The sequence below is a fragment of the Cyanistes caeruleus genome, chromosome Z (genome assembly GCF_971803275.1).
Source record: "Cyanistes caeruleus chromosome Z, bCyaCae1.hap1.1, whole genome shotgun sequence".
NCBI classification, from domain to species: Eukaryota; Metazoa; Chordata; class Aves; order Passeriformes; family Paridae; genus Cyanistes; species Cyanistes caeruleus.
In genome coordinates this window covers 36,486,204-36,512,808 of record NC_141732.1, presented here as the reverse complement: position 1 = coordinate 36,512,808, position 26,605 = coordinate 36,486,204, and the positions used below count along the sequence as shown (strand labels likewise).

Genomic DNA, 26,605 nt, shown 5'->3' with positions numbered 1-26,605 from the left:
TTCCTATTTGCCAACCCCATAGAACATCTCAGAAACTACAGTATCCCAGATCACACCAGACATATCTTTGGACCAAGCACCAGTCATACTGATGGTCATGTGGCTAAGATGATCCTGGAACGCATCTCTATAATCAAGAATCACGCTGAATAATGCAGTAATCACATTTTTCCATCCTTAACTATCCTGATCTACCTCATAAATGGTTAAAAGGTGTGCCCAAGAATTTTTTTCTTTGCAGACTGACTTTTCAGCTCAGCAAACCAAAACTGAAAATACGCATGTTGGAAGTAAATTCAATTCCAGACTGAGTCTCTAAAAGTAGTGAAGCTTACACCAAAAAACAGTTCCTACCTGTATAAAATGTCCTCATTATTTTAAAAAATTCAAATCTCTTTCTGACAGAAACCCAAGAAATATAATTTTTCTCCTTAGTAGTTGTACAATAACAAAAAAAACTTTTCAATTATTACCTTGCTTCTGTTCACAATTCACAGCACATCCCAAAATAAGCTGAAGCATTCTCCCAAGCTCTGCCGCATCAGCATGCTCTCCAATCAGGTTAACATCAGGAAGGGTGAAGTCATTTATCTGTTGCCCTAGAATCTGCATAAAGACAATATACATACATGACTGTATCACTGCACATATCCATTTATTTCATACAAAGATGATTCAGAGTCAACAGCAGCAATTCACTCTTACAGTTTTGATTACACCTTCAAAACAAACTAAATTGCCTAACATCTCACCATAAAATCGTTCTGTTTGGTACAAATAGTACTTGGGAAAAGACAAACATGACTGTCTCAATTCACAGTACCTATTAGATAAGCACTTAGCAAGATTCTTTCTCTTCAGATACAAAAGCTAACAAAAGCAGGCCATCACATGGGCAATTAATTTTTTTAACTAATTCCTCTAAAAACACCTCCTGTAGCAGAAGATATTACACACAAATCTGACACTTCTTACAACTACAAAGTAAGAAAATTAAATGTTTCCCCTATACAATACATATATCTAACTGACAGGTGACAAATACAAGACAGCAAAAAACTCCTATCACTAGATCTCATACTTCTAGCAAATTTAAGGATATCTGGCAAGTCTTACAGCTAAGAAAACCGTTCCATGGAAGAGAATCTGAGGTAGTAGTACAATGATATGTAATTAAACAGCCCACATGCAGAAAGAAAGAAAAAATCCCGCAAAACAAAAGCCCATGTGACTTGCAATTAGTATTATCTGATTTATCATTAAAGATCATTAAGGATTAATGATTGTCAGTAGAAGGAACTAGACAATTCTGCTAAATTGCTCTTTACTGAACAGAGGTTTTTGAAAATATGAATATGAAATTTGGAATTAAACACATCTGACACATTAATTGCACATAAAAAGAAACTGTAACTTCTTAAACAGGGTGCAATAAGGAAACCATGACTATATACAGGGAATCAGTCATGTGTTTGCTGCATGCTCTTTTTTGTTCCATACCTAAGAAAAACATAAATCAGGTTAAGGCATTTACAAAAAACATAGTGTACAGGAAGAATACAAAGGAAATAAGCCATTCTAAAGTTTAGTAGGGTTGGGTTTCATGGAAGTGTTGTGGTTTTAGTCTGATTATGTATGATGTGTTTTGCATAGTGGAAACGTAGGATTTTTAAGCAGTTCCCTGAAAGAATTAATTTCAACACTACTAAAAAAATCTCTGTGTACTTTAATTTACTCTTGAAAAGACTTCCTTTAGGTCAAAAGAATTCTGTAAATGCATCAACCACAATGGAAAAAATTACCATCATGTACAGACTGAAAAATAGAAAATACAATATTTTTTGATTCTCATATGCATTTATATATTGATCTGTAGTTCCTGAATTTTGTTCAAATACAATGCTGGGCTTAAGCTAACAATACAGTGACTTCATAGTCACTGACAATAGAACTCCTGTTGAGGAAAGCTGAAGGGAAAAGATAAAATTGGCAGGCACTAGGAAGAAGCCAAGGACATGAAGGTGTGAACAGAGTTTGAAATAAACAAGAGAAAAAATTCAGTAAAAAAAAACAAACAAACACAAAAACCCCATCAAAATCCCTGAAAGATATAAGAAAATGAAGGCTAGACTCTACCATAACTATCTTGAGATGAAAAAGAGCATTTAACCTATTTTCAAAACACAAAATATATTATACATTTACAAAGAAATTAGAAGTTTCAGTTCTAGAGCAGCAGAGGTCTGCAGGAAGAAACTGTGGCAAAACAAAGCACAAAAGCTGAAAATAGTGAATTTAAGCTTGTTGTTCATCTATACTTTAATGGACAAAGACAGCAAATGTAGCATTTTTACTGATTGTTCTTCTGAACACAAGACAAATTTCTGAATTTTTGAGGATGGACAACATTTACATATTTTTCAAAGGCTTTTAGCTGTATCAGGTAAAATCCACCTACATATCTATATTTTTGTAGTGGAGGAGGGAATGTTGAGGGAAACATAAGCAGAATTCATAAGTAGAATCCAGATTACCTCTACTATCACCCCCAGCATTGCCTCAGCAGGAAAAATACCAAGCTAAACCAAAATCCAGTCATATTTATAAGCGTGCACTACCTTCACACAAATTAAAAATTGAAACCACTCAGAACTTGCCTAATAGTAAGGTTTTTACACCAAAGACTTAATTATCATACATATTAACCAATCAAAAAGAAAACTGTATCACTTTGTCTTAGTAATATTAATTTTCTATAACAAAATCCTGATCTGTTTCTTTTTAGTGTTTACAGTCATGACCAGCTTGCTTAATCAGTAGTTTTCCACATTTATTTAAACATGGATACCTAATCAGTTACTGAAGATGACGTCCTAAGACTATATTTTTCTTTCTAAAATACTTCAATTTATTAATAAATAACTTCATCTCTGTACTATTTATGAGAAGACAATATTTTTAAACAAGCAATGTCTAGAACATGCATATTATGGATTTTGTGTTACCCCCGTTCAGATCAATTTGTCTCAAACATCACTGAAAGCGTATTTCAGCTGAATATTCACCACTAAAAGAAAAAGTACTGTCTCCTCTGGAATAATTAAGTGCTGTGTTTGCCCAAAATACAAGAGAATGACAAGGGCTGAGTCCAATACCCCAGAATTAAAATATTTTGTTTAAAACCTTCATGTGGGAAAAGGCTAGAAATGCTCTTTACTAAACTCTCCTCAAGAGAAAAGTAAGGAAAGAAGAGCATTTCAGTTGCAGAGGAAAGAAAAAAAATCACAGATACATTACAATACCTCAGACACAAAGTCCATCATCAGACTATAGTCAGTAAAGCCATCTACTCTTTACATGAGAAAATTTGTGTATCAGTCTTCCATGGAACTCCTGAGTATTCAATAAAGCAGGTGAGAAGTTTTAAAGAAGGCCAAGACTAGGGAATAGGTCATGAATCACTATATATGTCAAAATGTTTGCAAGAAAATGTCATAATTTAACCTGCAGAGTACAACTTATTTACAACTTAACTTAAATACAGAACTCGAAAGGCAAGCAGATACAGTAAGAAGGTCTTACCTCATGGTTGTAATCCAGTATTCCTTTTAAAATTTTCTTCAGGTTGCTTACCTATTTGACAAGAAGGAGGAATACAAGGGAATATTTTACAAAGAAATGATCATAAAGTGGGTGACCACAGAAGAATCACACAAAAGAAAGACAGAATTAGATCTATTTACCCACAATTAAATTTAGAATCATGCAAGTTATGCAAGAGGCCCTTATGATCAGACTTCCAGATGTGATCACAGATCTTTATTAATTCATAGAACCCATTTAAATTTATGAAAAATATAACATTGTCTTGGACAGGCTTTAAATCAGATTCTACAGCATGAATGATTTGAGATACTTGTTTATCTTGGTATTATCTTTGCATCCAGAAGTTGAAACATTAATTTCCTCCCTTCTTCTCTTGAAGTATCCTAGTAATCTACTTTCTGCAGAGATAAACCACTTCTTCCAAACCAAAACCAGCTACTGCTGAATATCATCCTTTATTCACAACCCATAAAAGCTTAATTTGTTATTTTTCTCATTAATTATTCCTCTTAGTGCTTTCATTTTTGTTCTTGTCATCCTCTGTCCCCCCCTCCCCCCTCCCAGTTTTTACAAATGAATGTCATTCTAACAGTATCTGGCAAAATTCACATTTCTCTGTGATGACTTCACTGCTATACAGAGGTAGCTTCTGTTCACTTGAATAACCAATGGCACCACTTAAGTACCTCCTGCTGTACAGAATAATGTCACATTTCTCTAGTACTAGAGTATTGCTCCTTTCCCAGCAAAAATCCATTTGCATCACGTCTCTGAAAATAGCGTGTTTAAAATTGTAAAAAAGCCCATTGGTTTTACAGGTGAAATTCAGACCAAGAAAGAAGACTTTGCTGAAAGTAACTGCTAAAGATTACCACCAATTACTGTTCAAGTATTTAAGAAAATAATTTAGGTAATAGAAGCAGGGCACTGTTTCCTGGGACAGAGAAGCAGCTGAGGGAGCTGGAATTGTTTAGCCTGGAGAAAAGTAGGCTCTGAGGTGACCTTATCACTCTTTACAACTCCCTGAAAGGAGGGTGTAGCCAGATGGATGTCAGCTTCTTCTCACAGGTAACAGGAGATGAGACAAGAGAAAATATCTTCAAGTTTTGCCAGGAAGAGTTTAGACTGGGTATCAGGAAACATCTCTTTATCAAAAAGGGTTATCAAACATTTTAACAGGCTACCCAGGACATGATTAAGTCACCATCTCTGTGGTGTGCAGAGCCATGTAGATGCGGTACTGGGACTTATTGGTGGACTTGGCAGTTCATGGTTGGAATCTAAGATCTTATGGATCTTTTCCAACCTAATGATTGTATGACTGAAGTTTAAACAGGATCTGCAAAGACTAAAACTGATAGAAACAAGATCCACCAAGTCCTCTCACTGAATGCAGTAGCCACAGCAGCAGACTGGAACTGCAATGAAGGGAGAGCAAAACCTCTCAAGTTCTAATTGTCTTTCAAGCCCACAATAAATTTTACATTCTTGACTGCATTCTACAAATACGCAGTTAGGAGATTCTGTCCACTGACAGAAGCTATTTAACTTTCAAATGACCTGACGGCTGTTAGGAAACGTGATGCTGAAATCCAGGGACAAACTCAACACTTCAATGTGGTCAGCAAACAAAATGAGGCGATCAAAGTAGATTCCAAATTTAAGAAAGGAACAGGATACACACACTAAAATATTTTTTGCCAAGTAAACCAAAGTGGTAACAATCTGATTACCTGACTCCTATTAATCTACTCCTTTTGGAAACATGTGCCAGAAGTTGATTCCTTATTAAGATACAGGAACATTCTTGACTGTATCCATAATCACTGAATTTTAAGTAATATAAGAAACAAAAAATCATTTGAACCTGAAAAGTGACACATCAAATATCCTGACAACCTAGAATGAGAACTTGAGATGCTACATTATAGCACATAAAGCAGAACATTTACTATCTCTCCCATAATGGCAGAATAAGCAGTTTACACCCTCTACACTAAAGCACGGACTTTTCCAGTACTATTACATGCAACACAGCATGGTTCTGTGAGACACTTCCTAGGTGTCTGCCAAAGAGCAATCAAGACCACCATTCAAAGGCAATGCACAATCATTAACCAAATCTAATCATAACCAAAGTCTGCAACAGATTTAAGAATTTAAAGAAATTAGGAGATTTTATTTTTATGTCAGATCACCACAAAAGATAGCGCACTGATTGGAATATTATTTTCAAACTTGATTAATTAAAATCTTCTGGTTTATAATTTACCTGAGTCTGCTGCAGAAAGAGCCACGCAAGGGTCATGTTGCAGAATTTAAGTCCAGTTTACCGATGAGAATATTGTGAGGAACCTTGAACTTGAACATAATCCCAAAAAAAATGAGAAACTAAACGGAAACCTGTGAAATAGTTCTTTTCCTCTCTTCTTGTAAGCATTTTTTAATTAAAATCCCTTAACCACAGTCACCTTCTTCCATGTAACTTTTATAGCGCTTAGATTTGAGATACTGGAACAAACATGTATTGATCAAAATTTGTCACAAAAATGAGCTTACAGGCCAGCATCCTTGAAAGAAGAGAACAGCAAACAAACTGAAAACCTTTTGAAGAAATCTTTGCAGTCCTATTTCATCCCACAGTCAATCAACAGTACCAGAGTAGCCTGCTTTCAAGAAGTAACTGTACCATCTTCGTATGTGGCACACAATCAGACGTTAAAGCAGCTTTTTTAAAGATTTCTTTTAAGATTGACTTAAATTTAATCATGATCTTCAGTATTACTCAGACAGCTCTCAATTTTTTTTCTAACTTGCTTGCAGTGAATAAACTTAGATGGATTTACTGCCCCTGGCAGAGACAGGATCATCAGAGGGAAACTAACACTAATACTTTGTACTGTGAAATTTAACTGAAGGGCTCCGGCAAGATTGTTGAGGTCAAAGCATATGAAGGGAAGACCTCAAGCACCTGAATGAAAATGAACAACAGCCCAAGAAAGTGTTAAAGACAACCAATAAGATCAGAATTCTAAGTCATAACAGGTGGTGCACATAAGAAAACCTAACTGTAGTTAACAAAGATCATTAAATTACGCAATGTCAGAACACAACAGACAGCATTGCCAATATAGATTAGGACTATAAAGTACCAAATCATTGTTTGGATGTCAGCCCATGACTACATGGGATGTCTAATTGTTTACATCAGCAACCTGACTTCTACCTTTTACATAAAAATATAAACTCTACCCTCCCAACACCTTTTAGCATTCATCCCTGCAGCCATATTCCTGCTGGAAAAGATGTGAAGTTTACTGGGGTAAAAAAAAAAAAAATTACAACTATACCTTATTTCACCTCAGAAATTTGTTGCAATTCACCACAGATGGACCATTAATATTTCTAGACAAACCTCTATCCATTTTCAATCTCTTTACCATCTGGCCTTTCTGGTTTACTTTCTCAATCTCTTATTATGAATGACAGGATATCTGCATTCACAAAGGCAACCTGAATATTCTCACTCATTCTTTGAACACCTAAATTTCACTAATACCCGCACCAGAGTTGTGTGGGTATTCTCTAGGTTAAATTATCATTACCCTCTCTGCAAACAGCCATCTTGGCTGTAGTATAGCACTACATACTAAGGAGACAATGCTCAGTATGACACTAACCCTCAATACACAGCATTAACCTGATAAACTGACTGGAATGAAAGCAGAGATTATGTGATCTGCCAACACCACAGGACTTAATAGTTGCTTGTTTTTATTCCTATTTTTCTTTTATTCTCACCTGTCATATAAAAATCTCTATTTAATTACAATTTACTTACTGTTTCTCAGGCTTGTAAGGGCAGTCTGTCCAGATTTCTCTCTTTACTAATATATTGTACAACAAAGGGAATGACATGAGCAATAGAAAATGTCCTTAAGCTTGTGAAACAAGGGAGTATGGGTTATCTAACTTCTTGACATTCAAAAAGTCAAGATTATGACAGCCAGTATCCAAGTCTGCATTGTCCTTACATCACATGTATGACTGAAACCCTGTTTGTGCTGAAGGCTCTGTGTAAAGCAGCTTTTCTTTTTTTATTTCAGATCTCGAATAACCTCTGGAAATGTTGCTAGGTCACACTTTCAAGTTGTGTGGGAATTCTCAACCAATACGCTTCAGATATCTCATTAAGGTACATTTTTATCCTTTTGCAATTTACTGTTAACAGGTGGGGTGAGGTGTGGGTGGGCATGGGGGTGTGGGGTGGGTGCGTGCACTGCTTGTATCACTCTCACAGGCATTTGGTTTCTGATTTAAACTTCATTTTGCAGGAGCATGTCTCATCTCTGATTATAGATGGAACCTAGAGAAAGGCTAGGTAGTGAAGGTTCACAAGACTAACATAGATTGCTACTATCAACACCTACTATGTAACACTAAAATAAAACTATACTTTAAACTGATGCTGTAGTCTGAATGCTAAATGAAAAGTTCAGAAGAAAACGTCAGAAATCTAGCTGAACAATGTGTTTCCTTCCCTTCCTAACCTTCCCACACTGAATAGAAGGTAATGGGGGGAAAGGGAGACAATTCTATGCCATCCCTCAGACAGCCAACAGTTTATTCTGTAATTGCCAAAACTGATGTGGACGTATCAAATCAGCAATTTCTTTCTTGATTAGGGAATTTCATTCCTGCAAAATTTTGGCCAACTATTTTCTAAGCTACTCTTCATTTTCAGTATAGATTTTATGTTCAAGATGTCATCTTCCCCAGCCATGAAATCCTATTTTGTACACCATTTAAATCTGGACTATATAGAAGTGTTCATGGTACATGAGGAAAAAGAGAAAGAGATAATGCCTTTTTTTTTTTGTAAACTATCATAAAATTGCAGATAAGGCACCAGTGAAAAGCTTTGTGTTGCCCAAGGGAAAACACATACTACTATGTACACATATGTACTAATGTATGTACATATATATGTTCACATGTATGCTATGAGCATGATATTTTAACCCTGGAGAAATAACATTTCTCAAATAAATACAGGAGACAAAGATCTAGTCAGCTCTAAGAACCAGAATGCATGCTGAATGGTTCCTACTTTGCAAGCTCCCAAACTCCCCAAGTTTTAGCATTTCCCTTTTTCTTTCCTGTGCATTGCTCAATTTCTCAAGTCTGGCAACCTGCCTTGAAACTAAGAATTAAAAAAATATCTCTGTGAGTTTGGGTTTTTTTTAATGGTACAGCAAGAGCAAAAACATTGCAGTTATCAGAAAGTGAAATGCTAAAAAAACCAAACTAACCAAACCCATGCCTTCCCCCACCCCCTCCAAAAAAACCAAACCAATACAAAACAAAAAACCAAACCAACCAACCAACCAACCAAAAAAAAATCAAAGCAAAACAAAAGAAACCAACTTGATTTTTCTCCATACAGGACAACACACAATTTAAAATTAACGATCACATCACTAATTACCTTCTTCCAGGTATTCCAGGTAAGAAGTGACAGGAATAGAAGAAATGGCCTCAAGTGGCACCATTTTAGGTTAAATATTAGGTATACGATTTTCACGGAAGGGGTTGTAAAGCATTAGAACAGACTGCCTAGCAAAATGGTAGAGTCATCATCCATGGAACTGTTCAAAAAATGTGCAGATATGGCACTTGGTGAAATAATGGGTTGTGGTGAACACAGTGGTGACAGGTGAACTCAAAGGTGTTTCCCAACTTTAACAACTCTATGATTCTATCATTTTCTGAATAGTTCTATGAGCAGTGGTTACAATAATCTCTACCAGCCCTCCTTTATGTGGTTCATGATACCAAGAGCTTGATTTGGTATCAGCAAGTGGTGACTGTTATACCAGATGGCATCAGAGGCAAATAATGACTGTGTTTAGCAACAAGAAAATAATGCAGTAATTACCACAACATTTGAGATAATACAATTATTACTTCTCATGGCACTTAAAGTATGAAGCAAAAGATATATTCTACAGTCATACAACTATGATGCGCACATCTTAAATTTAGTAGTGAGTACACTTCTAAAAGCAGGTTGTAGTGAGTTAAGGGCCAATCTCTTCTCTTAGTGAATGAAAGGTCAAGAGTTCCACCAGGGGAAGCTAAAATTGGATATTATGAAAAATTTCTTCATCAAAGGCATTGTCAAGCATTGGAACAGGCTGCCTAGAGAAGTAGAGTTACTGTCCCTGGAAGTGTTTAGAAAAGGTGTAGATGTGGAGTTTAGGGACATGGTTTACTGTGGACTTGGTAAAGTCAACTTCATCTTTTCCAAGCTGAATAATTCTATGAATAGAAATGCACAGACTGAAGTGTTCCTACAAGCCAGACTTTAAACGAAGGATTAGATGATAGACATTTGGAAAACTAGACTATTAATAATGCTTACATATAAAGAACAGTTGGCAAAGTATAGGATTACTTTCCTGATTAAAAAACAAGAGTTAAAGTATCACATTTGTGCCTTTTAGTATTATTCATTAAGAGGGAAGTAGCCTATAAAAATGTATAGAAAAAGCTGAATTATACATATTTCTTAAACAAAAAACCAAATCAAAAAACCAGTCTTTAGTTCTTGTTTACATGGACACTTGAAAAACAAGATGGAATGACATCAGCAAGAAACTGAAATTTGACCTGATGCTTTGCCAACCTCAGTCACATAAGGAAGTTACTAGACTGCTCAGCTTTTTTTTCCTTTCACACCTGCTAAGCTTTTACATCTGCCAAATTGGTGGGAGACATAAAAATAAAATATTTATTCCTCAAACTCTATATGACAGTTATAAAAGCTGATGCTCCACATTCAATCAGCTCAAATGCTCCTATAATGAACAGTTCTCAGTTTGTTATCCCCCACATTTAACAGCCAAGACTTCAACATTCCTTAGCAAAAAAACCCAAAAAATATTTTACAGAAAAGACCTTTTATCTAACTGTTCACTTGCAATTCCATACAATTCTTTGAGAAGTTCATTTATATTAAGTACTCTAGAGAAGAAGGAAATGAGTCCTAAAGCTCTTTCAGAGATCATGTCTTTTATTCACTGATCAACATATCCTTGTCAATGTACCCTCACTTTCGCTGGCAGCCTTAGCAGACAAAACATTCTAAAGCATTCCAGACTTCACGCAGCTGGCCAAACAGCAGAAACCATGCTGATATATTTCCTGGCTAAGTTAAAACATAAACAACAGTAGTACGCTCCATCTTTGTCTCAGGCAGCATTCTGTGTGTTCCTGCAATTCAGAAAGTGATCTAGACAAGCCTGTAAGTACGAGAGCATTTCACAGTTGTAGTCCTTCCCCAGATGCTAAGAATGGGTTTTGGTGGCTGGAACAAGATGGTTTTACAAGAAACAAGAACTAACAGTAAATTCTTAACTATTTTTCTTCCCTCAAATTAGTCAGGCTGAAAATGAAAATTTAGAAAAGCACATAGATCATTTTCTTAACAAAACTAGCCAAAAGCCACACTAACATCTGCATGTGAGACTGCATGTTCTTCAGATTCTAAAGCAAAATGTTCCTCATTCACAGTTCTTGTAAATTCTATTTCCTTCAGGTTTGAAGAGAAGTGCTAGAATGCCAAGTGATACAAATGACCCAGCCAACAGACTGTAGTTAAAAACCATGCTGAGTAGAAACACAGAAAAAACATGACTTCCTCCCTTAAAACTCAGTAGCTCTGCAGACCTGAGAAAGCAAAAGGAAGCTTTACCATTTTTCTTTAATTATATTTCTTATTATGTTTCTATTTTTATACAATTTCTCCTCACAAAAGCTGCTTTTTTAAAAGCTACTTTCACAGTGTGCATTAAAAAAGAAAATATCTCATTCAACATTTGAAAAAAAAGATGTAATTGATACATAATACTTATTATCCTTTTAAATCATTAAAACCTGTTTAAAAATTCAAGACATCTTTGCTAAAACTGTGCAGGAAAATACAACATAAGAACAAGTAAGCATAATTCAAATGGTCTAAAATTTAAAATACTGTCTATAAAGCAAGATCCTAATCCAGAAATGTGAGAATATTTAGACAATATTATATATGTATAAAGAACTGAAATACAGATTCACAGACAAGCAAAGTAAGTCAAATACCTTTAGCCTCCAATTATCTCCTACTTCAGTTTTGATTCTGTTCAGCCAATTTTCATCAAAGTAAACTGGATCTCTGAAAGATAAAGTGTTTTCATTAAAAACATGTTACATAAATTGTGAGTACACATTAGTCATGAAGCTCCTATCTCAGGATTGAATTCATTTAAATTACTACCTCTTGTATCTGACACATTGCCTGAATATAGTCATTCAAAACTGTGTTAGTACTCACTTTTCGAAGATCTTGCACCCTCTTGACAGCACAGCTTCATTTGTGTGCCATGAGCAGCTGAGGAAGCTTCTTTGTATTTTGAATGCATTTTGCCAGTTTTCCCCTTGTAAGTCCTACTTCTTAATTTCTCCTCTGGTGCTGCAGCAATATTTACTTGCATGTCTTAAAAGTGTTAAAAATTATTACTTTTCCACATATTATGGATCCCTACTATTGCACACTGCTTGCAACTATTCAACTTCTAAAATAAAAGCCTGAAACTGAACAATACATACGCTGTCTTAATGCAGCAAGAAGAACCAGGAAGCATTCCTCAAGTTTTTATGACTAAGAACACACTTCACTATTTCATCTACCAAACACTATCAGTTTTTGACAATCTCTTTTCACAGCAACCCTACCCAAATCTTTTTGTGAACACCCTTCCTCCAAAGTTTTTCTATCTTCTGCACTTATGACAAGGCAATCAAGAAAAAGAACAGTGCTTTTTCTTTTTTCTACTGCTTGCAGAGTATACTTCTATCTCTATGGACTTCTCCCTATTAATTTTTCTCCAAGCATCTTCCACAAACTGCTTCTTTAAGACATCTCCTGAGATTCCCTCTCCTGCTGCCAAGCTCAAAGATCATCTAAAAGGCTAACATTTTCTACTGCTCAGTTCAGTCAAACTTTCCCTTTATCATAGAGAATTTGGAAACACTATAATCAGAATTAAGGAGAAAGAATGTATTCCATATAACTGGTTTAAAGGAAGAGGAAAACATAAAGAAAGGCTCATATTTCATCCAACATAAAAACTTAATACAGTCAGAGCGAAAAAACCCTTTCTATTGTTAGCAAAATGCTCTTAAGATTTTGTGTTACAATTTCAGGTGAAATACTCTATTTTCTGGACTTACACTGCTGCACTTGCCACTGATTACTATGAGATTTGCCACTGCAGCTTTTACACATAGAAGGATTCTGGACTGAGCTCTTTTTTTAAGGGCAAGATGCCATGAGATCTTTTGGCAAAACTTGAAGAAAACTCCGAATATGCCTGGAGATTCAAATAACATCTATATCATATATACTGCAAACCAGCAATTATTTCAGTACTTTTATTAGAGCGCAAACTTTGCAGCCATGTTTTGCATCTGATGCGTAGCACATGCTGTATTCCATCTTCTCTACAGTGTCTTCAAGGTCTGCAAGCTGTATTACAACTACAATACACAGCAGTGGAGGAAGATCACAAACAGCAATGTTTCTCCACTGACACATTTTCATTGCCATTTTTACACACTTTGTTACAGACTCCAGTGAAGATTACAGCATATTTCATTTCCCTTGACATGGCATCCACAAACATATATCTGGAAGAACAGCTTTAATTACTAGTTAAGTTGATGATTACAAATTGCTTCCATTCAAAAAGAGTACAGTTCTAGCACAGATGACAGAAACTTAAATTACAAAATAAAAAAAGCAATGTGTTATCCAGACTATCATCTGTTTTTTAAATACATGTTTTTAAATAGCTTTTACGGCCTCTCTGCCACAAGAAGATAAGCAAACCTAAGAATGACTGATTCAAGTATATGTAGGGTCTCTGACATATAAAGAAAGTTCACCTTCAACTTTTACAAGAAACAAATAACCCTTCTTGCAAAAATCCTTAATTAAAAAGCTTTCATTTGCCTAATTTACACTCAATCACAGCAAAATCATCAAATGAATTATTTAAAAGAATGACAGTTCCAATTCCATTTTAGATGTGGGGTTCAAAAGACACCCTAAAGACTGTCAAATGGATCTTCTGGGAATTGCCAACATACAAGCAAGCTTGTTTAACAACAGACTCACAATTATGAAGTATTTATGCAGCTGAGAAAGAAAGCAGGTAAGACCTGTGCTTCCCCAGCAACAAAACCCAACTAGATTCCCTTAAGGATTGTGCCTTATAATTTTAAGGGTTGAACTTGGCCACTTATCTTCAGCTGCTTCAAGGCTTCAGTGGCATGAATATATCAATCCTTGACATACCACTTTCATGGTAAGTATTGGTTCTCAGAAACAATGTAGGTAAGTATAAACAGCAAAATTGTATTTGGACTGAATGGGTAGCTGATATTGCATATCCAGTTTTCAACAATAACAGCACCACTAAGGGCATCAGCTGAGAGACAGTAAAAAGATTTCACAGTTAGGTCCAACTCACTTCACTCTGGAAGTCTTAAATTCAGCAGAAACTAAGCGGCTTTTCTCAGCTACTACTGTAATTAAGTAACACATGTACCAGCAACTCTTTTACAGTCTTGATGAAAGTCATAGGGTACCTAAACCCTTAGATATGTCATTAGACATACTTGAGGAAGGTCTCTGAGAAATAAATCTAAACTCAGTGTAGTAGTCCTCTTCCACAGATCCCGTTTGCTTTTTTTGTTTGTATGTATACAAACTTCATGGAAGTATCCAAGGGTCCAACAGCTGATAAGCAATCCAGTTGAAATCAATATCAGGTAACAGTGGTCAAAACAGCATTAACAACTCTTTTTAGAGAACCTTTATACAGGTTATACAGTAATTAATAGCACATTGCAAAAACACTTCGCTAGGAATACAATAAGCAGAAAAGCAACAAGTTGGGTATCAACACAAATCAAATCTAGAACGATCACCCTTTTCCTTAATCTATATCACCTACCATTATAATTTTCTTTCTCTTCAAAAGTCTAATTAAAGTTCATTACTAATACCAACAGCAATGTTCTCTCTACATAACAAACTATTGGAAATCAAACCCGAAATAACAACTTTTCCACAAGAATTTCTAAACAAATTTTTTAAAAGGGGCTTCCAGATGTTAGGTCATTCACAGCACTTCCTTCAAACAAGTCTCCCTTCACTATATTTTTGGGGGTCAGGATTCAATCAAATTCAGAATTATTTAACCACCTTCGGCCATTTCATTTGGAAGCAACAGCATTCTTCTTACAGTGTTTGAAAAAGCATCACAAGCAAATACCAAAATGTGTGGCAGCTAAACTATCAGAAAACTGACTGTACAATCTTCATTACCATGAGATGACTTGTGCATGAACTATAATGAATTATTTTGAATAAGTAAGCTCCTGAGCCTAGATCCAAACTTATATAACCTCTAGAACTGGATAACTTTCAGGTTTAGAAAGGTATTTGTGTATCAGTTGATTGCTGCCTACTATCTCAGTAGTACTGCAGATAACTGGGACTTTTCTTCAGAGCACAAGATACTTATGCTGTTGTTAATGCTTTATCACTTCATGTGATGTTTTCAGCAGTGCTCATTTATACCATCTCCATCTTATTTTGTATGCAAATTTTCCTTTATTTAAGCAATCATCTCTCTGCGTTACAGATGCCAAGAGACAGAAATACTCTTCTGAAGAAAACCAACCCACAGAGCATGTAGTATAACTCATGATTATTACTCATTTTAACAGTGGTACAGTAAGCTATTTCAAAAAACGTGTTTACAAAATTTCCCTCCCCCAGTGATATACAAAAGCATGACTTTTGTGTTTTGCATGTGTCAAAAAATAGAGAGTGTGTTGCGAGGTATAATATAGCAAATGAATAATTCATTGAGAGGGGCACAACACACAGTCAACAAAAGAAAATATGTACCATTTCTTACATTTAGCAGGGCCAGTATGACTGAGGAAGAAAGAATCAAAACAAGAGGGACACCTGATATTAAACAATCTCCAGAGTGGGATGAAAGGAAGATTTTAAAATGTAGTATAAAACAGGAAATGGTGCTATTCTAGGGATATCAGTGGACAGTGAAAACATGAGTAGTATCAGTGCAGGCTACACAAAAAAAAGGATGTGATTCAGAAGTGAGCTATGGCACTCCTACCAGCACAAGCTACACAATTTTAGGCCAACAGTCTATTCATAAAAAAATTAAACATTTTCTTCTGCTTCTACCCTTTACTCCTGGAGTACAACACCCTTTAAATTAATCATCAACACTGAATGTGTAGAGGCATTTTATCTTACTGTATTTCACATCAGTGCTAGTCAAAGAGAACAATACTAGTCCAATGGATCACGACATCTGAATAGAAACAATGAATCTTACAGAGTAACACACAAAAGATAAACTAAAGCATAGGCTGAATTTCTTCTTCCAAGATAATACAGTTAGCACTAGAGAATTACATTCAGTCTAACTTCAAGCTGAAATTCGTAGATAAAGTTTTAATGCTACAAAGGAAAAAAAATGTCCTTCAGGAATTTAGTAACACCTGTTTTTTAACAGCTGAGACTGCACACAAAATGTTCATGTTCAGTTACCTAGAACATGACTTCAGTTTGCTATCACACACTGCATCAACAGTGAAAAGCTTCTGAAGGTGTCAGTAACTTCCTCTGTAACCTTTTCTTCTCACAGCTTCTCCCAGCAGTTTTGTTAAAGAAAATTCTGCTACATTTCTTGTGATGCCTGGCACTTACCTACAAATGGGCTGCTACTGTGAGTGCAAAAAATACTGACGATGATGTATTAGAAATTAAGAACCATAGACAAAACTATTAACCCCTTCTACTTGGCACAAGGCACAGCTGCTTTTTATCAACTGATGAGCAATGTTCTTCCTCTTCTCTTCTGACAATAGATCCTACAGTTCTGCTGTGTGCAAGTTTTATGTATGTCTAAAACAACTAATTCCCTGAGCTAGGGATCTCTCAAAAACTGTTCTTCATCATGACCTACTATCTCCAATCCTCATAAGTACCAGTGGACTCTTCCTATGAAGGTAGATCAAAGGAAAAAAAAATAGAAATGGTAGAGTTCACTATCAGACCTCTAAGTTTTTTGGAAAAAATGCCACCCTCACTCCCCTATATGGAAATCTATCCAGATCACTGGACCACTCCAACATCTTTAAATTTTCATCTGTGCTCTTCTTTACTGGATATATTAATCTGCTCTTTCAGCTATTTTTTAAACTAATTTTTAAATTTATTTTAAATTAATTCATTTACTAGAGTAAAATCCTGATGCACATAAAGTTGCCAGAACTCTCCCCTCCCTTCTTTTACCTAATTAACATCCCATTGTTATTAGGCTCAATGAATGCACACTTAAAAAGAACCTTTAATAGGAAGCATCCATCCAAAGAAACACCCAGTTTTCAAGGAACACAAATTACAAAAACAGTTATTTATCCTTCTCAATAGAATAACTGAACTGGCATTTAAGTTCTGTCTGTAGTCAAAACAACATGTTTTTCCTTTGAAGATTAATTTTTTGAGAGATTTTCATGTCAAAGACAGTGACCTGGTGCTTTCAGGCTTGCTCTTTGCTATTTAGCATCACTGCATGAGTTTTCCAAATAACCTTAAGTATGCAGCTGTGTTCCTGCAAAAATTGTCTTCTACATGACTGTATTTCCTGGGACAGAGTGGGAACCAGTGCTGCTGACATAAAAAGAAAAAAGAAAAAAAACCTAGGCTTGCTTCACACTGTTGAACATGCCCTGACTCCCAGCAAAGTATTCTTCCTGTTGCATTTGTCCAAAGGATCAAAGGAGGATTTCACTGCTAGTGTTGAATTTGGTTTTGTTCTCAAGAAAGAATATTTTAAATGGCTTTGTCAACATGCTCCTGGTCAGTTTTCTAGTCAATTATACAAATGCTGATCCCTGTATTTGACCTATATTCTAAACTCATGTCCAGGTAAAGAAAAAATGTTTGGCTATTCTACAATCCTTGGTTTCTACTTCAAAAATCAGTTAAGACTAATTGTCTGTTACACATCTTATACTACTTATCTTGTGTTTATTCTGTTTTACAAAGAAGAACAAAAAAAGCAATATTTTCTCTTAGAGATTGTTCACGCTATCATTCCTGCCAAGATCAGACTACAGTCTAAGATCAGATTGTTGCTGCTCTTCAAAGTTTATCTCAACAGGAATGCAGTCAAGATTTAGCAATACCGTTGCTAAATTTCAGCATGAGAATATGTCTGTTCATTAGATAATTATGCAAAATGTTAAATGTGAAGCACAATTATCATAAAGTAAGATAGCTGAATACTAATTTTGGCATGTTCAAATTATTACATAGGACATAAAGAAAGAATTCTAAATTGTTTAGGTGATCTTTATGTATTTTAAAATCGTGCTACAGAAATGCAATATTTGTATTGTATATTTATTTTTAAAATATCAGTTTATCAGCTGGAAACAGTATCTCAGAACCACATGCCAAAAAGTCTTGCTTTGAAATATTTGACTAGATTGAGATTTCCCGTTTCCCCTTTTTCATTCTTCCGGTGAACTGGCAGCTGCTTCTCTCACTAGGAGGAAAGCTCTTCCACCTAGGCACAAGCTGTACAGCCAGGGAAACCTGCAAAGTGCCAAGTGTGATTATGTGGCTTTGGAAGCTATGGTCAAGGCTCAAGAGGTATTCTCCCCTGTTGCACCAGTTAGTGAGAAGGAGGTTTGATACAGATCAACAAACAGCTGGCATATACTGCTGGCAACAAAGTTTTGGTTTTGACAACAATTAAATCCTTTTTAAAATAAGGATTGCTCGGAAGAGATGGGATCCACCAGACTATGGTGGGCAGACACATCTTCTCAGACAGGCTGGCCAAAGTGGTAAGAACAGTTTTATACAAGGAACAAGAGAAAAACAAACATTAAGTGACAAAGTAGTGGACTCTGTTGAAGAACTAGGGATGAGGAATGATATGAACGAAAGACACTTCATAGTCAACAAACCAGGGAAAATGGGATCACACCAAGCATATGCACATAAATACAGGACTGGGGAAAGCTTCATTCTTGGGAATCAGGAAGACTGGATGCGTATGTGGGGCACTTGTGTACTAAAACATGCAGCATGGAGAACAAATAGGAAGAAACAGAGTTCTATATGTAGTTAACAAGGTCACAGTCTCACTGGGATCAAGAAATTGTGGTAGGATGGCTCACATACTAAGGCTGCTGCCATGAACATATACAGGCTATTGAGGAAGAGCAAGTTAAGAAGGCAGTGACAGAGAGACGCCCTTCCTGCAACAGATCAGAGGGAATGCATGAGCTCTGTCTTAGAATGGATATGAGCCAGCTGAGAGATTACTGGTCAGAATGACTAAGCAGATAAACATGAGTGACACTGTTACAGATTCCTGCTATAGACTGCCTGATCAGGATGACATCTTCATAGAAGAACTGATGAAGCATGACAGGGGTAAAAGGATAGCATGGTGGGCTGAAAAATGGCTGGAATGCTAGGCTTAAAGGTTTCAGAAGCATGAAATCCAGCCAGAGGCTGGAAATCAGTGAAATTAGTTCACTAGCAGCATATCCAAGGGGTCAATGGTATTAAATGTCTTTAATAAGGACCCAGATAATGTGACAGAGTAATTTTTCATATAATATGAAAATGGAAGGAGTGTTTGACACACCTGATAGTTGTGCTGCCATTTAGGAGAAATTTGACAAGCTGGGAGAAGAAGCTACGAGGAACCTTACACATTTCAGAAAAGGTAGGTAAAAACAAAACCTTATTCACCAGTACATACTGAGGGCCAGCTGGTTGGAAAACAGCTTTGCAGACGAAAAACTAGGCAGAAACCAAGTGGAACATGCTCCAGCAATGTGTCCTTGCAGCAAAGAGGGCCAACCACAACCTGAGCTCTGTTGGGAAGATTACTGCCAGCAGGCCAAGGGAGGTACTGCTCAGATCTGTTAAAACCATATCCAAACCGCTGCATCCAAGATTCCCTACTAAGAGAGACAACTGGACATACATGGAAATTCAGCAAAGGGCAGTTAAGATGATTAACAGATGGCAGTTCCTGTCAAATGAGGTGAGACTGAGTTAGCTGTGTTTGTTTAGCCTCAAAAAGAGAAGGCTCAGTAGGATCTAATCAATCCTGTGTATAAATAACCCGATGACTCCTTCTTCTTTATGCTCTCACATAATCTCAGTGGTGTCTTGTGAACAGACAAGGGGTAGTGGAAACAAACTGAAAAATACTTTCAACTGCTAACAATTAAACTGACAGTTTCATTCAGTTTATCATGGAAGTTTTATTACATTAAACTAATTCTAACACTACTGACTATAGTTTCAAACAACAGTCAGGGCCAATTATCTTATCTTACACTGATTTCAATTTTAAGTGTGAATCAAAGTTTAGTTTTAATTTACCTTACTTCCCAGTAAGTCCACACTTGAATAAAACTCTTCTCTAAAACAAAACTTTTTTTTTTTTCATTTAAGATAGTTATTCATAAACTACAAGGAAAAAAATCACTGGCCATGTTCCAGTTTAAAGTAACATCTAAGCCACATCCTTACGGAATATCTGCCACAGTAAAACATATATAATATATAAAAATGTACGGATATAAAAAAATGTGCATTTAATTCATCCATCTGTATTTAAGTAAACAATTACTTACATTTTTTGAAGAACCTGGGCCATCACAACCCCACTTGTTAAGTCTTCCACGGTCTGGCATGGTGCCTCAACATTAAATGTTTGGATCTGTGGCAGAAAGGAAAAAGTTACCTTCATTTCCTTCAATGTCAAGGACTTTCAAGAGTTTGAAAAAAATTCTACCAAATAGCAAACAGAATAAACTTCACACATTTACTGTACATGTTAGGTTTAAAAAACTTTATATTTAATAGCCAACAAAGAAATGAACAAAGCTTAATATCCTTGTTTTCTCAATAAACTGCTACAAAAATCACTATTACATTCACCAAAAGGCAAACTTCCTACTGCATTTTCTACTTACTGAAAGTCATCAGTGCATCCATTCAAGTACTTCCATATATTCATGTGCATATATCCAAATACACTCTCTCAATCAACAGAAGTATGAAAACCAGTTTTTAGAAGGAACACTGATCCCACTGAATGCTCATCAGCTCCCCACAATGAGAAGATGAAATGTAGACTGACATGCATATTCCAAACTTGATTATTCCCTCCTATCAGATGGAAGAGTAGAACACAATGCTGCTAAACTTTAATTGGCCTATACACCACCAGAATTCTGAATACCTCATGCTGCTGTATTAACACAGCGACAGGCATCACAATCCACAGCAAAGCTCTTCGCTTCCTTGCTCTCCTGGTGAGAAGAATCAGTCTACTTCAGGACAATCTTTTTAACTGGTTTAACTTATTTGATAATTTAATTTAAAGTAATATTATTTTTGAATTATGTGAATGAGTTTTTAAAAATAATTTTGATGGTATTACTTGGAAGGTATCTGCCTAGTGCTCTCTGCTACTATTCTCCTCTTAGGGGAAGCTAGGGCTTATTTGTAGAAAGCACACTCATATGCAAAAGACAGTCTACAAGAGCACTTGCAGCTTCAGATTACATAAACGTTAGATACATCTATCATTTTTTTTCTGAACATAATGTACAACCATTCACGCTTTAGTGGCATTTGAAAGAGTAACAGTGGTTAGCCATTTCCCAATAAATACCCTTTATATGTGTGTATTATGATAAAAGACAATCCATGTTTCAGTGGGAAAATTTGAAGTTCTTTCTCTAAGAAGGCTCTCAAAAAATCAAGTGCACAACAGCCAAATTCTCCTCATACCTTTGGAATAGGGATAAGCTCTTTAGGTCATGTGAGGTACAATAAGTCATACATAAGCACTCTAGCAATGCCATTTAATATTAATTTGGAGTACAAGCACCTAGGTGAACTTTCCTTTATTCTGGCAAAAAAGCCTAATGTTCAGCTAGGGAAAAAAAAAAAACCAACTATATCCATAAAGAGTCAAAAATTGAGCTCTCAGAGGATGTTTCCTGATCAAGTTCAACTGTGACCAGTTGCTAGTAAAGAATGATGTCCATGTTCCAACAGCACATGAAAAAATTACAGAGTGGCATATAAAACAGACAGAAGTTTGCTTCAGATTTTCTTACAGCATGGTCTGAGGTATTTAAAAAACCTTACAGCTGCTTCTCTAGAAAATCAAGAAGCCATCATAGATTGTCAGGACACTAGGTGAAAATCAGAGTGGGCGGGTGAGGAAAAACACCCATGCATGAAAACATAACATAACATGTTAGGATGTAATACTGAATTGCTGTTTTCCCAGAAAATCGAATTTACCAGTAGTCTCTGATTTGTGGCAACACTGTTGAAGGAATACAGAGACAATTCTGAGTTCCCAACTCAGCAACATATTAAACAATAAATAGTACTTACAGCTACAACAAAAAGGGCTGCAATGACATTATGGATGCTTATGCTTGAAGTTCCAGATGCTAAAAAGATAATTTTATCAAGCACAGCCAATGAAAACTCTTTTTCTAATTTTGCATATTATATGTTTAAATAATGAAAATTGAAATCACTTTGCTGCACAAGAGCCAATAAAAAAATCACTTAAGAACTACTACGCTTATGGTTTTCCAGAAGTAGACCATGTTAAATGTTCTTTTCAAATAAGCAACAGCACCATAATTAATGTCTTCAGAGTACAAACTAACCAGGGTGTTTTAGATTTATTTTGCAACTTGATATACAAAACACTTCCTTGACTAAATAAAAGCGTATGTAGATGATACCACTACATTGATGGTCAAAAAAAGATGACTAAACTTATTTCTAAATGCTACAGAAAAACAAGATGCACATTTTCTCCTATTTTGTATGTAATTTTATCATACTTCCCCAACAATTCACATAGAAAAAAGGTCAAAACTGTCACTGAGGTTGAGGTAACCTATCTGAACTCTTTCTTCCTCCCATAGACACATATGCAAGATTCCCATTGAGGAAAATAATATTTTTCATAGAACAGAAAGAAAGACTTGAACTACTGTGACTTTTGTCTTCATACACATTTAAATTTTATAATAAATATCCTTGCATTTATATTTCAATTGAGTCAAATTTATGCTGAAAAATATTTATAAAATCTGAAAAAATAAAGAACTATATGCTTTTCATATCCCTCAGAGATACAAAAGCAACAAATTTTCTTAAAAAAACCTTACACAATGTACCTTTTCAATCAGAGTTAAACTGCTATACCACTGCAGGTTCTACGATGTGTTAAACACCTCTAGAAAAAGAGGAGGTCATTTTCTAGAAGGGAGACAATGATAAGTATGTAGCAAATGACAAGAATGTGGCAAGACACAGAGCTATGGAGACAAAGAAGCAAATTTGTGTGTGTGTGTGTGTGTGTCTCTAAACAGCTATTCAGTGACAGCTGTTAAAACAGTGCTCTTCCTGTGCATTGTGATGTATCCCCTTCTGGAAGATTTCTCTCCCTTCCTGCAGGAACTGCTCTTTTGCTCTTACCTCTTGAGTGCTTGCAATACAGTCCTCATTGTTAGTTCCACAAGACTGAAAATTAATTCCTGCTCACTGTTATGATTATTGGGTTTTTTCTCCCCACTTCTTGAACTGATGTATGGAGCTTGCACATCATTCTGTGGGCACACATGAATGTGATGAAGTTCAAGGCCTAGTGCTGCATCTGAGTTGGGGCAACTATCAACACAGGCTGGGATGAACAGATTGAGTGCAGCCCTTCTGAGGAGTTGGGGGTGCTGGTGGGTGAGAGGCTGAACATTAGTCAGAAACATGTGTGACCAGCAGGTTGAGGGAGACGATTTTCCCCCTCTACTCCTCTCTCATGGGACCCCACCACTCTTAGTACCACATCCAACTCTAGGGTCGTTTGTACAACAAAGACATGGACCTGCTGAGCAGGCCCTGCGTAGGGCCTTCTTCCTATGAGGAAAGGCTGTGACAGAGGTAAACACACTTTTTAACAGGCCCTGTAGCAACCAGAAAAGCAGTAACTGTTTTAAATTGAAAAATCATAGATTCAGACTAGATAAGGAAGAATTATTCTATGATGAGAATGGTGAAACACTTGAACAGAGAAGTAGTAGATGCCCCATCCCCAGTAAGGCTGGGCCAGGCTCTGCACAATCTGATCTAGTTGAAGATGTCCCTACCCAAAGACAGAGGCTTGGACTACTTGACATTTAAAGGTGCCTTGCAAGAGAAACTATTCTATGATCCTATCACACAAGACTCTGGGGAAAAGAAAGAGGTAAAGTCAAAAACCCCAGCCACTTGGCTCAATCACTAGGTCCGGTACACTTTCACACCTTCCATCAAATATGCAATGAGAGTGAAGGGTTCTTTAAGTTTATTAAATATTAACCCAGATCTCTGATCCACATGCACATGAACAGCCAATTTTTATACAAACCTTAGAATAAGAATTAACAGGTGACTGTTACAATGCAAAGGTGGCTGCCACTGGGGACTAAATAATTTCTTCAGGAAGACAATACCTTAGAAAATTTAAGTTACAGTTCCTGATTACATATATGAGTAGTGAGGATTTGCTAGTTGCTAGGGATACAAAAATGTATTTCATGAAAAAATACTTTTGGTATGAAGATTAGTGAACTGGACAAACACTCAGCTGTCAAAGACAGTAGGTGAAAACCAGGATAAAAATGTGATGGGGAATCCAGCATCCCATAAAACTTGATGGGAAAAAAAAAAAGTAAAAAAACAAAGCAAACCAATTCTACATCAAAGACAAAAAAGATCCTCAATGATCTTTTCCTTCTCAACACTAAAGGATAATGAAAGACTTGCTCATTGCACAGTGATTATATACACAGCTTGGTTTTTATTAATGATGCAGTTATGTAATAAATGTCTTAGGTATTCTTTTCTAATAGTACCTGAAATTAGTGATTCTTAGATAAAATACAGTGTGACTGGCTACTTCAGCACCAACACACCGAGCACTAACACCCAGTTTTCAATTTATCCAAGCAAAGCACTCCCCAGTCACTGCTGCAGGACAAACTAAGCACAGATTCTGACCAACCTGCTTGTTTCTGCAGGTTTTTCCACTCTTTCCCTCTCCTTATCATTATTAACTATTATTATCATTATGGTTATTAGCGTATTTAGTATTATGTTCTATTCATTATTAGTAGTGTTCTATATTTATGCTATCGCCAGCCTATTATTATTGTTGTTGTGTTATTTTGTTTCAATTATTAAGTTTTTCTTATGTCAACCTGCAAGGTTTACTTTTTCCTTCCCATTCTTCTTCCCACTGGCAAGAGAATCAGGGTGGAATGAGTGAGCAGTTGTGAGATCATTCATTCCCAGCAAGGGTTAAACCATGACACCATCACTTTAGAATTATTTATCCACTATTTTCCTATATTTTTGGAACTGACTATGCAAGCTTACAGCTGGTTGCTATGCAGAGCCAAGAACAATGCCATGCCACTACAGAAGAAATAAATCACAGAGACAAGACAGGGAGAAGTGGCTGTGAAAGGAAACAAGAAAGGAACCAGCCTCACTGGGTTGGATGTAAAGAGCACACTGGCAGAGAAGAGTAAGGTGGGTTGGATACTTCTGTCCTTACACATTAATCCTGTATTACCTACAAGATCTGCAAGAATCTCACTGAAACATTTACTCAGGTTCAATGCCTACAAGAAACCAGAATATCCATTATTTTCACAACAGTGAGGTAATTAAGTGATACACAGTTGCCCTTCCTCAAATGTAAAATTCTTGCATTGAAACAGTCCTTTCAAATTAGAAGCGGATTCCCATCCTAAAAGCAGATCTTGTCCTTTTGGATAACCTAAGGTTTCTTTTCCCATTTTTCTCCTCAGAGTTGGTAGCACTGCTATCTTCTACCTGCATAGTCATGGCATAAGAGGTTTTTTCATGCTTTCCAACACAACAGCAGACTGCATGAAACAAACAATGGGGAAACAGATTTTCTAACAAGCAGCAGCTTTATTCCAAGATCTGAATTTGTGAATGTTTACACCAATTTTTAGGTTGTCAGACTTTCATCACTACCATTAAAAAAGTTACTTTGAAATCCAGCTGATATGTTAGCTACTCAATTAGCCACCAGTGAAATGACAAAGTTTTTACATTACTGGTCAGGGTGAGGATTCTTCTGGAGAAGGACTTGAATATTTTATTAATTTGCCTCTCATTTTATGTATATAGTGTTTAATCCCAAATACCTGAATAGGTCAAAGCCAAGAAATATCTCACTCAAAATATTTTATTCAAAGTGACACTTTTTCAGATATTAAGTATTTCCTTTGCAGAAACACAGTGCAGAAAGCAAAGACACACCTTGACTGAAGCTTACTTACTAAAGGATTTTAGAGGTGAGAGAGCCACAACAGCACAAACCAGCTACTACTGCACTGTCTTGGCACTGCCACTAAATTGCTGCTAACTGATGTGTTCAAGTATGACAAATTACATCAAGATACAATGAGCAGAGTCTCAAGTCTGAATGGTTTTTGGTTTAACCATTTCAGAAACATTAATGAGAAGACAAGCTAACCTATCAACTCCTGTGGTGAAAATGAATGTATTCCTGTTTTCAGCTGAAAGCCAGATAAGCCAACCAATGAAAAATAATTCTAAAGAGCATTGGTAAAGAAAATAAAATAAAGATATATATATAATACATAATAGGAAGGCCTTAAACAGCATCATAAGCCTATGGTTCTTTCCAAGCTTTCATCTATTTCATCATGTTTTATTTAAAAGTAGCATTTA

At 36.1% G+C, this 26,605-nt stretch overlaps 2 protein-coding genes across 6 annotated transcripts in view; one reads left to right on the top strand and one right to left on the bottom strand.

The window, feature by feature from the left end:
* Positions 1-26,605, bottom strand: part of HOOK3 (hook microtubule tethering protein 3) — an 87,133-nt gene that overhangs the window by 52,850 nt on the left and 7,678 nt on the right. For all 5 annotated transcript variants that reach the window (XM_086868178.1, XM_086868179.1, XM_086868181.1 and 2 more), the window contains exons 2-5: positions 20,431-20,516; positions 11,752-11,824; positions 3,583-3,633; positions 474-606 (exon numbers count right to left, since the gene is read on the bottom strand). In XM_086868178.1, coding sequence (XP_086724304.1) covers positions 474-606; positions 3,583-3,633; positions 11,752-11,824; positions 20,431-20,516 — 343 coding nt within the window. The remainder of the gene's footprint in view (positions 1-473; positions 607-3,582; positions 3,634-11,751; positions 11,825-20,430; positions 20,517-26,605) is intronic.
* Positions 19,490-26,605, top strand: part of RNF170 (ring finger protein 170) — a 56,504-nt gene continuing 49,388 nt past the window's right edge. Inside the window, exon 1 of the mRNA XM_086868188.1 lies at positions 19,490-19,508. The gene's annotated coding sequence lies outside the window, so the exon portion shown is untranslated. The remainder of the gene's footprint in view (positions 19,509-26,605) is intronic.